The 13,443-nt window shown below is 37.8% G+C and overlaps 1 protein-coding gene across 1 annotated transcript; it reads left to right on the top strand.

Moving 5' to 3' along the window:
• Window positions 1-5,198: 5,198 nt before the first annotated feature.
• LOC137393711 (galactosylceramide sulfotransferase-like) lies at window positions 5,199-12,233 on the top strand. Its single transcript, XM_068080374.1, has 2 exons — window positions 5,199-5,410; window positions 10,917-12,233. The coding sequence occupies exons 1-2, from the start codon at window positions 5,253-5,255 to the stop codon at window positions 12,073-12,075; spliced, it is 1,317 nt and encodes a 438-aa protein (XP_067936475.1). The 5' UTR covers window positions 5,199-5,252; the 3' UTR covers window positions 12,076-12,233.
• The last annotated feature ends 1,210 nt before the right edge of the window (window positions 12,234-13,443 follow it).

The raw sequence follows: 13,443 nt of genomic DNA, 5'->3' as shown, positions 1-13,443 counted from the left end.
CATGCTGTATTAATTAGTATTAATTACTTTAGTATTAATTACTCTTTCTGTCAAAGCCAGCTTAGTGGTTAGAAGTATTAAGAGAGTGCCAAGGAATTTGTAATTGGGCCTCCAACATAAATATCTCATCACCATTACTGCCCTTCCGTGCCTGATTGGTCTAGGAGGGGTTGTATTAGATGTGTAGTTGCTCATGCTATATGTGCTGGATTGTATTGAATTCATGAAATATTGTTGTGACTAGTATCATGGCAGTCCAGCGTTCCGTGAGAGATGTTTGAGTGGTGAATATGGTAGCATGCCTGGCTGCTAAGCCGGATGTGTCAGAGTTCAAATCTTGTGTGGTGTGATCTTTCATCCAACATCCACTCGTGGGTTTGGATAGACCGACATACACGGGTTTTATTGTCCTTTGTCTTTGTTTTCATGTGTGATTATCTTCTTTCGGCTTGTCTCTTTTGCTTCTCTCTCTCTCTCACTTGTATCCGGCCTTTCTAAAACCTTTTCAAACTGATCCAATGAGAAAGACCGAGCAATGCTGTTCTTGGAAGAAGACTCTTGTATGCTCAGTCACCTAGCGGGCGCACCGAGAACTCTCATATGGTTGCATCTCAAATCACAAATTTGTCTTGTATCTCAAGGCAGAAGTTTCCGCAAAATTTTGCTCGTTATCTCCAATTTTTCATATGTCGAGGTATGACTGTATACATGTATGCAGTCATCTATGTATAAGTCATATGTCTATTTATGCAAAAGTTTATCCTAGTTCTCTGTATCATGTATACAAGTGCATCTTTAATGTTGTTTAATCATGTATATTTATACATAAATAAACTTTTGCTAAATGTCCTAACATTAAAGAAGAACTTGTATACATGATACAGAGAACTAGGATAAACTTTTGCACAAATAGATTTATAAAACTGTAAACAGGACTGTGTATATATATATACAGTATATCAGTACACTGATGTACATGTATAAGTTTATTAATATAGGGGAAGGTGGGGCTAGTTGAGACAAGGGGCAAGTTGAGACAGTCCCATAATTTCTAGTTTACTTTATATTAGAGAGTTGCCCTTTTTACTCAATAAAAGGCTCTTCCTGTTGGTGTCACCTATGTTGGATACAGAGACATTGGATAACTCTACTTCAGGTAAGAATAAATTTTCAATTTTTGAGTAATTTTTCTAAATATTTCCATTGACAGATATTTTTTAATTCTGAGAAAGTAGTTTGAATCACAAAGCTGAAACTTAGCCACATTTTAGTTTTAAATGTTCACCATAAATCACCAAATTTATAGATTTAAATTAAAAAGCATTTTTAAATTGGAGCAATTTAGTCATCAAAAGAAGTGAGGGGGCTAGTTGAGACAGCGTTGGTGGGGCAAGTTGAGACACTGTCTCAACTTGCCCCTAATGCAATACCATGTATAATTAACTTGCTAGTGTAGTGCACCATTTGACTGCAATCATGTTCCATGTAGTATTATCTCTTTACTGTAAGGTAAATGTTATGTAGATGGGCCCACGTGTAGATGTCAAATGTGTTGCTTGCAGATCAGCAGAAAACATGCTGAGAAGCTACAAGAGGAAGACTGACAGAGGTAACAAAAATTCGAACGAGAAGCTTCAGTATGCTGTTCACTTAATGACTGCGGACAATTTTAGCTTGATAGAGGCAGCGAGAAATGCAGGTGTTAACAAATCTGCTTTGTCTAGATTTAGTAAAAGAAAACATATAGGCTACGTTGCTCCACACCAAGTTTTTGACACTGCGTCAGAAGCAAAGCTTGTCGAATATTTGATAACGTCTGCTCACGTGAATCATGGATTGACGATGGAAGAAGCAAGGCACCTTGCATATTCTTTTGCATCTGCTAAAAATATCACTGTCCCACAGTCCTGGAATGAAAAGAAAATTGTAAAAAAAGACTGGTTTTTCAAGTTTATGGAACGGAATCCGGCATTATCTCTCAGGAAACCGCAGGCAACTAACCTTGCCAGATCTACAGCATTTAACAAACATACAGTTGACAAGTTTTTTGAAAATCTCTGAGAAATTCATGACAAGAACAATTTCACTGCTAACAGAATCTACAAAATGGACAAAACTGACTTAACTACAGTTCATGTACCGCCAAAGGTTATTGCCCTTAGAGCTATGAAGCAAGTTGGTCAGGTTACTTCTGGAGAAAGAGGCATCTTAGTCACCCTTGTTTGTTGCATAAGCGTTGATGGAAATTCAATTCCACCTACATTTATCTGGCCACACAAAACTGACCGTAATCTGGAGTCATATATCACCAACTCTCCACCAGGCAGTCTTGGGCTAGTTCATGAGAGTGGCTGGATGACAGCTTCAAACTTCAATAAGTGAATTGCGCATTTCATCAGCTTCAGTAAACCATTTAAGGAGTCACCAGTGTTGTTGATTTTGGATAAACACCAAAGCAATTTGTCCTACGAAGCAATTGAAATGGCAAAAAAAATCAATGTGGTGCTTCTTATATTTCCGCCGCATGTGACCAACCATCTTCAACCATTAGACGAATCTGTCTATGGACCTTTGAAAAAGTAAGCCTATTGAAACTAAACTAAAATATATAACTATACTATAAAGCCAATATTTTTTGACGTTATCAGATTCAGTTATGATGAATTTTAGACAAAATGTTGTCTTAATTGTAGGTATTACTCTTCCGCCCGCAATGGTTGGATGTTGGACATTGCCGGAAAGACGATCAGCCTATACCAGATAGCTGGCCTTGCTGCCAAAGCTCTACACCGATCCCAGACACCTGAAACATTATCTCTGGATTTAGAGTGACATGAATCTTTTTTTATGACCCCGATAAATTCACAGATGCTGATTTTATGCCAGCCAGTGTCACCGATCGTCCAGCTTCAGTTATGTGTGAGGCTTGCACTCCTACATCTGCCAGTAAAAGTGTAGTTTTTCCAATGTACTGCTTACTTCGGATCAGCCACTGTCAATATCTAAAGTATCACCGGAAATGATAAGGCTTTACCCCAAGGCAGCATCAAACGAAGGGCAAAAAGAAAGGAGAAGAGGTGAGACATCGGTGCTGACCAACACACCGGTAAAAGAGAGAATCCAACAAGAGAGTTTGGCTAAGGAGAAAAAGCGTCACACAATCACGCTAATAAAAAAGTGACAAAGAGTGGCTGTAAGCAGTTCCGAATCATCAGATGATGAGCCAGTCCCTCTCGATAACTCTTCATCATGTGCTTCTGAAGCTGAGGAAATGCAGGTGGAAAAAAACTCGATAACAGAGGGAGCTTATGTGGTTGTAGGATATCTGTGCAGAAAAGTGAAAAAATACTATGTTGGAAAGATACTAAGCACTTCTACTCCCGGAGATGTTTCTGAAGTCACTTTTCTCAAAAGACTAGGTGTAGGATTCATATGGCAAGAGGAGCAGGACATTGACGCCATTGACATTAGTGCCATTAAGCTCATATTGCCACCGCCTCGACCTTTCCCGGGTACTTCTCGTTCCCGAGACAAACTTCTCTTTGAAGTAGATCTGGACATGGCTAAGAAATAGACTTTATATGTATCACACACAGAGAGATGTGACAGTGTACAACATTGTATTTGCATATTATTTGAGTCTAATATAAATAATATATGGGTTGTAATATTCTAGTTCCAAATATATAGTCAAACTAATTGTTTTCTTCATGATATTTTATATTGTCTCAACTTGCCCCAGTGTCTGTCTCTACTTACCCCACTCCGGGGCAAGTTGAGACAGCTAGTAGTCCTCCACTAAAATGCCCACAGAAATTAAATTTTTTGATCATATACCAAATTGACCAATGAACAAATTGAGCAACATGTGGCATGTTATTTTGCACATCTCTAATAATCTTTATTAACAATGACCTAAAAATTATTGCAAAAAAACTGATTTTTGTCTCAACTAGCCCCACCTTCCCCTACAGTATGTGAGTAGTTCACTTGAGAGTGTATAATATTATATCCAGTGTACTAGTGTTATCTCTGAGTAGTTCACGAGAGAGCGTACCGATCCAGTGTACTAAGATATGATGTATATGTGTGGTGCACTTGGGAGTGTATCCATGGAGTGAGTACTAAGGCACATGCAACTTCAACTTTCCTAAGCCCGCCATGTCGGGAGTGAGGTCTTGAGATTTGTCATAGTGCGAACGGTTTGTGATTTGCCTCTTTTAAAACATGATAACTCTACAGAATAAATTGTAAGGGCGCCGTAACCTATTCATGTTCATCATACAATCAGTGCTGTGAATGGTTCAGAATTGCTTCAACTCCAAATCGTAGAAACAGTAAGTTCCAAATGCCTTCGACGACATTCTACTAACTTTTGCAAAGGCATTTGTTGTGAGAGTATGTACTTGACATCACAGAAATGCTCACTTCCGGTGGATCCGAATCGATAACACTCGGCTAAACTCTCTCCAGTGGAAGTAAAAGAAATTCAGCACACGAGTCTCTGCTGCAAAAACGTTCCACTGCTACTCACTAAAACTTGACTTTTTGCTTTTACATTAACATTCACATGCCAAGGAATGGTTGCTTGTATGAGGAGATCGAAATTATATCATTTTTTATGTACAGTAACTAGTAGAATACACATGAATTGAAAAGTGATCGTGACCGGAAAGTTAGTCTGCTTTAATAAGTTTTGTTTTGAAAAATACATCAAAAATTTTGGAAACATCTATAGTGCAATGCTGAATCGTTGAAACAGTATTGTGCGAATTTGTCGGCAGTGGGCAACTCCAAACTTATTTGGAGCATGGAAACGCAGTGTATATGACAAGACTGATAAAACATCTGTACGGTACATAAAAGTGCTACATGCTACAGTGATAATACTGCTGCCTATGAAACAACAGATAGGAATCACAACAAGATATAAATCGTATTTGGTTATTTGCATTTCAACTATTTTTGACCAGCAGTGTCTGTAGTGGACAGAGTTGTGTCAACAAAGCCATACCAATTCTCACCTCCAGCCCTTACAGATCTCCCACCTTCAATATTGTCATGTCATGAATAAAATTAGCATACATTGGCATATAGTAGGGGGCTCCTCCCTGTGGTTCAAAAACTAATTAATTTTCCTGTCTTCTGAAATACCAGACAACCAATTAGTCTTTCAGAAGATAACCACATGTAGTTTCAAACTAGGTGAGCTATAGGTGAGCGGTGAGAGACACTGGTTATCATAACACATCATGATAAGAATGCTTAGGAAACGTCTACTGAATCTTCTCTGGACTCTTCCGGCAGCACTTCTACTTTACCTTCTCTACTACGTTGGACATCCGAATGACGAGTTTGATGGTTATGAACGCGTGGAGGAACTGCCACCTGGGTTCCTTCCCAGCAAGGGGTGAGTTCTTGTTCATAAGTGACCTGGGATTGTTGTGTTTAGTGTGTCTAGTGTGTCTTCGGTGTCAAAGAGAAAACCTATGAGATTGATTGATGACAATTAAAAAATATTGAATCAGAAAGATTGGTAAGGTATGGTTTACAGAACTCGCCTTTCTAAATTTACTGAAACGTTGCTACAAAATGGATGATAAGGTATGAATTTCTACAATTGCACTAGAGTAGCATAAACTAGAGTGTAAAATTTTATATTCTGTTGCTTGGCAGCGCTTCTGTAAAGGCAATGGGTTGGCATCCATGTTAACTGTGAGGCATGTGTACTATTTCTACACTTGCCTGTATTATATTAAGGATTTTTGGTTTGCCATGCTTTTTCCACATCTTCTTCATATTTTTATATTGTTATATACATGTTGCACTTGTACTTGTATGCGTATAAATTTGTAAATACATGTAACTAAATCAACTTGCGAGACCGATGACTCAATAGGCTAAATATCCTAAGATTAAAGATGAACTTTTTATTCTGTACAGAAAGTTGCTAATTGTTAAAAAATGTTGATCAGAAAGTATCAGCATTTTTTAACAATTAGCGATTATCTTTGTAGCTTGAGGTGATCTGACTATCAGGATGTTTTCGAATTAAAATGATAAAACTTGATCGTGATTAAAAGGTTTGGATCAAACGAAAATGTGATTATGATGTCTATAGTCGCAAAGCAACCGACAGAAACAAGAGGCGAAATGCTGCAATTTGAACACAATAGCTGGTATCAACTATCTCAACAATGACATCTTATGTTGTCATTTTTATGGGCTTTTTAGTTAAATGTTTTAATCGTGATAAAGTTTTGTTTATTTTAATCTTGAAGCATCCTGACTGTCTGAACACCTCAAACACCAAAAATGACCTAAATGATAAAAAGACTATCGATACATTCTGATAAAATTTACTAAACCTTTGTGTAAGCTCATGTATAACAAAGGCTATATGGTTACAGTAAGTAAACATATACTTAAGTTGAAGACAGTAAGATGACATATTTTTCAAGTCCTACGCTGACATGGAGGGTGCCGGATAACATCTGTGGTTTTGTTGCACACTTGCCTTCATATGTCACAGTTTTAAAGTTTGTTGAGCCTATACTGCCCATACATCACTAACCTAGTTTGGGGGTCTTTTCCGGGCACCTTATAGGTTTATGATTGTGGGCCCAATTCAGCTTCCATAGGAAAAAGGGCTACAGGAAATACATGTTTATACTTATTTCTTTAGTATTTTCAAAAAGCACATTAAAATTAATCAAACAAGAAAGAAAATTTTTTATTTGCGAATATCCTAAATGCATAAGATCATTCTCTACTTTACTTGCTCAGTAAATTTTGTTTCTGCCACTTTTAGTCGGTCTAAGGTTCCTAAGGTCCCATATTGCGATAGCGTAGTGACACACCCCCATACAGTGCTACGATGCCATCATGGAAACAGTTGTGTGTCGCTCTCATTCTGTCGGGATTCAGTGCCGCTGTTTGGAAGCGAAAGACCTGTGGGATGCGCCTTCTTTGTGCCATGGAAACGGCCTTAGTGAACGAAGGCAATTGTGCGTGCGCCTAGGTCTTGCTTTCCTGTTGCTACATACGCAGACATGTGCCTTGACACAAGGCGACGTACAACAATCGCTCTACTATAATAGCGCTCTATGGAAACAAGAGCTGCTTGTCGACCCAACATAGCACCCAGTTGTTGCTAGAGTATTGCTCAATAGAGACTTAGTATTTATCTAAACAGATTAGTACATATTACATAGCTGTCGAGGATAGGAATATCTTGTTCCCTAATAAGGATCTCCATCTTCTAGTTACCACCCAACATGCATTGTGTGAATAAGAAAGTAAATACGACCATACCTACAGCAGTGTGAAGAATTATGGCAACCCTGTGTTTATTGATAAACAGATCTTCTCATATTTTATCTCAGTTTTGCATGAATCCATACATCGTTTTGAAGCTTAAAGTCTTAAAGTGTACCCCCTTCATCCAAGTTAAAATATTTTGTTCTTCTACTACAAACATTTACATGCTAAACTGAGCTCTTATTCCAAAACTCACAGTAAACTCATCAATCACTGTCTACCTTGAAAAAGTCCTGGGATACAGCAGATGCAGAGAACATCTGATGAATGCAGCAACAATGCAGAAATATCTCAAAGCAAAGAGCTGGCTATAAAGTTTGGCTCAAAAACTTCAAGCCATTTGAGGTTTTTGCAACATGAGACACGGGTCAAATGTTGGTTGAATGAAAGCAATGGAATGAAAATATGCAAAGTTTTAACTGCATATTTGAACTGCTCACAAATCTATACCCAACTGTAATAAAAGGTGTGCGGAGCTGCAGTGAGAAGTTGGAAAAAGAAATTGCATCATTGGGATTCAAACCATCACTGTCAGCTTCATAACCAGTCATACTACTACCATGCTTCATCCTGACACTTCTAATCATCATTATTAGGGGGTCAGGATGGCCTAGTAGTAGCATCTTGAATTATCAACCATGGGGTTGGTGGTTCAAGTCTTGCTCAATGCTGTTTTTGCAAAAAGCTCTTAACCCTTGGACCAAGTATAAGCCCCCAAAAACAACCAAAACTCGTGTAATTTATTTTCGAAAATTCAATAAAATCGATATTTTATGAACATGCATAGCTCAAATCTTAAATTTATTTTTATGAACAAAAATTTTAGCAAAAAAAGAAATGCTTGGAAGCATTTTCGTTCGGTAGAGTTCAACGCTATAACATAGCCGTGCGAGCCACCATACCGATCGTTTTCTCTGTATATTCCAAGTATATTAAAAGTCCAAAAAGTTTACATTACTTCTACATGTATCATTTGAATTCTTTTTATTCTGATCAGACAAAAAATCACTAACGATCGCAGGATCAAATAATCTTTTATTTTCCATTTTGAAAGTCGAGCCGATGTTGACTGGTTTTTCCAACTTTTATTCTTTTCCAAGGTGGTGCGATTTGTTTAGCTTTTAGCACAAAGCAACGCCTCTCAGATAATCGTTTCATATTGTAAATCATCCACCGATATCTGGTTGATGATATTTAAAATTTACTAGTGTTCATATCCTTTGTTTAACGTTACTAGGCGACAGCTTTATACAGGTCTACCGAAAGCGACATAAATGTCATTTCCCAACGCAACCGGTAAATGACATTTTGGTCGTTTTCCCAGCCAAAGGGTTAACAAGCTTTCGACCCTAAATTGCTGGATCTTTTGGATCTGGACCATAACTTGGAGGCCCCCCTGTACCACACTGACAACGTGTAGTACTTTTAAAGATCCACCTCTGTCCTTCACACATTGGGCAAGTGAAATAACTACTTGGTCCTGGCTCTGTCAGACTGGATGTGTTGCGAAATGCATCCCTTCAGGTTAATCTGACAGTTCCAGAAGTGGTAGATACTGAGAACAGGGTCATCTCTACTCTACCATACTGCTTAACCTAAGCGTGCATGGCTAAGATGTAATCCATCGAAATTGCTCATCATCGGGTTCGACAGACCCCCACCTTGAATCATCGCTGCACCATGTTAGACTATTTGTGTGCATTCTTACCCTCCGTGGCGCACATGACATTACTAAGTAACAATAACTAGAACACAGGCTACTAGTTCTGGATAAACGTAAAGTGTCTTAGCTCTGGTGGTTTTCAGCACAGCAGCCTTAAATAAAACAAAATATGTTGCATTGTTTAGGGGCTGCCAGAATTTTGCACACCACTCATGTACATGTATTGAGACTAGGAGTGCTTGGCTCTTGTTGCGATTACTTAACACTGCATTACTTAACACTGCATGCTGTGCAGTTCTTAGCGGACATTAGCGTTTCTCTAGCACTGTAGCACTCACTTAGGGAGACTTCCTAGTATTGTCTAGCACTGTTGCACTCACTCGAGGGAGATTTCCTAGTATTGTCTAGCGCTGTCGCACTCACTCTAGGGAGACTTCCTAGTATTGTCTAGTACTGTAGTACACACTCTAGGGAGACTTCGTAGTATTTTAAAATGTGTGCTTTCCAATCAAAAAATGGGAAGAGTCACTGTAGCATAAGTTTGCCTTACACTCAGGTTAGGTGCAAAGACCCAATAAGATTTGTTAATAGATTCCTCTTATCTGTGATTGGTTGATAAAAAAATTTTTGTCCAACAGCGATTACTGTCTTTGCCCTTATTGTATTATGTCTATATATGATAGACGAGTTCTAATTTATATTCGATTTGTAAAGAACAGAGTGATAGAGAAATGATGTTTTTATCCTCAGTCAAACAATGATATAAAACCCCCACAAGATAGGCATGGCTCTCATATGGGCAGGGTTAAATGATTGAGCTCTGTTGGAATGAACCCAAACATAGCACCAGAACAAAAAATATGCTGAATAAAGCCCCTTGTAAATTTACAAATATTATGAACAATGGTCGTTATTTTACTGATCTGTTGGTTTCATTTTGTTGTCAAATAAATATAGTTGCCCAAGATTGTCATCGTTATGAACAGTCACTTGCCATTCACAAGCATTCGGGATATTAATAGTCGCCATTGTGAAAGGGCCCAAATTAGGTTTTATATTTAGATTTTGAGTATGAAAACTCCACTGCACAGCTTTGCCTGCTGTCCCATCTTATTGGCCAGGTCAAACAATGTGACAACAATGAAAGACTTTGTCATTTTATATTAGAGGTGGCAAAATATCAATCAAAAACTACAGAAAAAAGGATGCTGTTCGGGTGATTTCGAGTAAATTATATATAACTTTAAGCATATATTACGACCTCTACAAATATCAAAATTAGTAAAAATAGGTAATTTGAACTGTTTTATTTTCAATGGATCCATTTTTTTGGTTAGATATTAGCCCTTCAACGTAGAAATTCAAGGTTTGCTGATTCTTGGTTTGTTATCCTTGATTGACGCATATCTGCAATAAAAACCTATACCCAAAAACCTAAGAAGGCAATGCGACCTCTCCGCGAGAACTGTGTTAGCCCCGTAACCCAGGCTAGCACAATCTCAACAGAGCTCGATCATTAAAACCCGCCCATATGATAGCCATCGCCTATCTTTGTGGAGGATTTTATATCATTGGGTCAAGCAACTCCAATTTATTCTTATTAAAGATGTGGTTGCGTCAAAAAGGTCGATTTAATGAAATTAAGACAAATAAAAGGCTAAACATAGAGATGACAACTCTAAACCCTTTAGTTGACAATTCTCAAATGTAATCACTTGTACATTTAATAACCTCTGGGGAGCCAAAGTTCATAAATCGACCATCAATATAAACATGAGAATACAACTTCAGTTATGCAGTTGTTAGTGGCAAGCTCCATGTTTTACCTTATGAAATTGAATTATAGACTAAATCAGAATGTAAAGACGCTGATCCCTAACTTCAAGTCACAATTCCAGCTGTTTACTATGTATTTTCTTTGTTTTGCATACAGCCCCGCAGCAGAAGTCAAAACAGTCGCTATGACTCATTCAACTGTGTCTGTCAAGCCAACACAAAAGAGTTGCCAAAGGCTAAACAGCTTTGTCTTCATCAAGACACACAAGTCGGGCAGCACGACCATGATAGCACCTTTCCAGAAGTACGCATATCTGTATAACCTCACAATGATGGTTCCATCGTCAAACAATAACATTCATTTGTCATGGCCCTTCAGGTTCATGCCTTCTGTATCCAACATGCCTGCTCCTGGCAACAGGAAATTCCAAGCGCTGGTCAATCATATCGTATTTAATAAGACGTCTATAGAGCCGCTAATGGATGTAAAAACGGCGTACATTACCATCCTCAGAGAACCTGCTCCTCACCTTGTATCCGCTTACCAGTATTTCAGCGTTAATTTTGATAACGTGTTTTTAAGAAAGAGTCTCACTGACTTCGAATTATTTTTATCTGATCCAACCAAGCATGATCCTGTACCGACTTGGATGCAAAAAATGAAAAACACAGAGATTTTGTCGCTTACTCGCAATCTGCAGTCAGCTGATTTGGGACTTCACTATACGGAGTTTGATAACCTTACATCAGTGCGATCGTTTGTCAACGGGATTGAAAAAGACTTCAGCATCATTTTAGTGTTGGAAAGATTAGCCGAATCTCTGGTTTTAATGAAACGGAAATTCTGTTGGTCGATGGAAGATGTAATACACGTTAACAAGAACGTTCAGAAAATAGCGTGGAACTGGAATTTCCGCAACATAAGTCAGCATTTGATACCGAAAATCTATGAATGGAATAATGTTGACACCGAGCTCTATCGAATGGCAAATGACAAACTTAACAAATTACGACTAGGAGAGACCGATTTAGATGAAGAAATCAAAGTATATAACAATATTAACACTAAGGTGTCCCAGTACTGCGCTGGATCGGTTCGGCATTGGATTGACACTGTTCCAATACCCGAACCTCTGGTGATCGATTCAACAAAGTTTAATAATAGATTTGTTGTCGACAGACGGGTCTGTGGTTTGCTGGTTGTACCAGAGGAAGACTTTACTCTCCTCCATAAGTGTCGTCAGTATCCTGACTATAAGCAGTGTAATGATCAGACATATAAAGTCAATGAGCTCAGAAGTTTGGTTGGACACTAAATTTTTTTTTGTATTTATACAAATTTTTTTTATGTAGTTTTTTTAAACACCCTTGTGTTTAAATATAATATACTATTTATATGAAATTTTGTTACACTTGCCAAGAAGTTAGTTATAGTCAATGACGGTGTGATTCTAAATACATTTAGCATGTCACTTGTCTCTAAAAGCAAGTTCAGCCTGTTTTATTAAGATCCGCTGAACTGTGCACTGTATTAATATAAAACTAGCCTAATCATGTTTATATGGAACTATTTCAATCACAAGTCAAAAACTAACCAATCAAATCTCTACCAAGCTAGGAGTTAGCAGAATAATGAATCATTGCTATGTTCCAATACACAGCCCATCCTGCAACAAGAAAGCTATTGCCACGCCTGTTTCTACTTAGCAAATGCACTCTGTTACCAGGACATTGCTTGTCAACAAATGGGCGGTCATATCAAGAATTAAGATAGTTGAACACATCACCTAGTGAGATTACGGCACTCCCTATGATTAATTATTCCTGACCCTGCTACCTTTAATAATATGCATGTAAAAGTTTATTTTTCTAGGATTTACCGCAATATCAGTGACATCAATTCAGACCAACCTTTGGGTGTATGAGTGCTGAGGCAGTGTGGGGCTAGGAGCATAAATACAAGCTTTACAAAGAAGCTCCAAAAGCTTTAGCAGGTTTCAGTGACACATAGAGTGATGCATAATGTGCCACATAGAGCGAAGTGTTGAGCTATGCATAGAGCAATGCATGGAATGACACAAATCGATGCATTAACTGATACATAGATTGAAAGGTTATCGACTAAAAGGTGTGGAAATGCATAGCAATACAGACTAACAGATATACACACTCACAATAGCAATGACATAGGTTTCATGACTAAGCGCTAAGAGTATAGCTATAATTTAAAAATACGTCAACCATGTACTATTGTAAGTTGGCAATATTATCTAGTTTATTATAAGTAGGCTATATATTATGTTATTGGCTATCAATAGTATATACAGTCAAACATGGATAACTCGAACTTCAAGGGACCGAGCAAAAGTGTTCGAATTATCAGAGCATTCAAGTTATCAGAGCACTGTCACAAGTCCATATATTTACTTATTTATTAGTAGATACATGTACATATACAAACTATAATATAAATCAAAAGCACAAATGGCTTGTTTCAAATTAAATGCTTCTAATGTAAAGTTTAAAACGTTTTCATGAAAAAGTATAGAGATTTTTCTATCACTTGAGATTGGTTTGTTGTTTGAGGTGATGTTATTGCCAGGACGTTTTTCAGATTGACATTGGCAAAACTTGATCGTTGTTGAAATGCTCAAAAGAAAAGACATTTTTTTCTTTTGGGGTTT

The sequence above is a fragment of the Watersipora subatra genome, chromosome 4 (assembly GCF_963576615.1).
Source record: "Watersipora subatra chromosome 4, tzWatSuba1.1, whole genome shotgun sequence".
Lineage (NCBI taxonomy): Eukaryota > Metazoa > Bryozoa > Gymnolaemata > Cheilostomatida > Watersiporidae > Watersipora > Watersipora subatra.
Note: the sequence above shows the minus strand (reverse complement) of the source record. Positions and strands in the feature narration are given on the sequence as shown.

What these genes read in the sequence shown, in the direction of transcription:
- LOC137393711 (XM_068080374.1), top strand. Translation starts at nt 5,253, where the DNA reads ATGATAAGAATGCTTAGGAAACGTCTACTGAATCTTCTCTGGACTCTT. An exon ending in GGGTTCCTTCCCAGCAAGGG is followed by an intron (nt 5,411 to 10,916) that starts GTGAGTTCTTGT and finishes TTTTGCATACAG; the next exon opens with CCCCGCAGCAGAAGTCAAAA.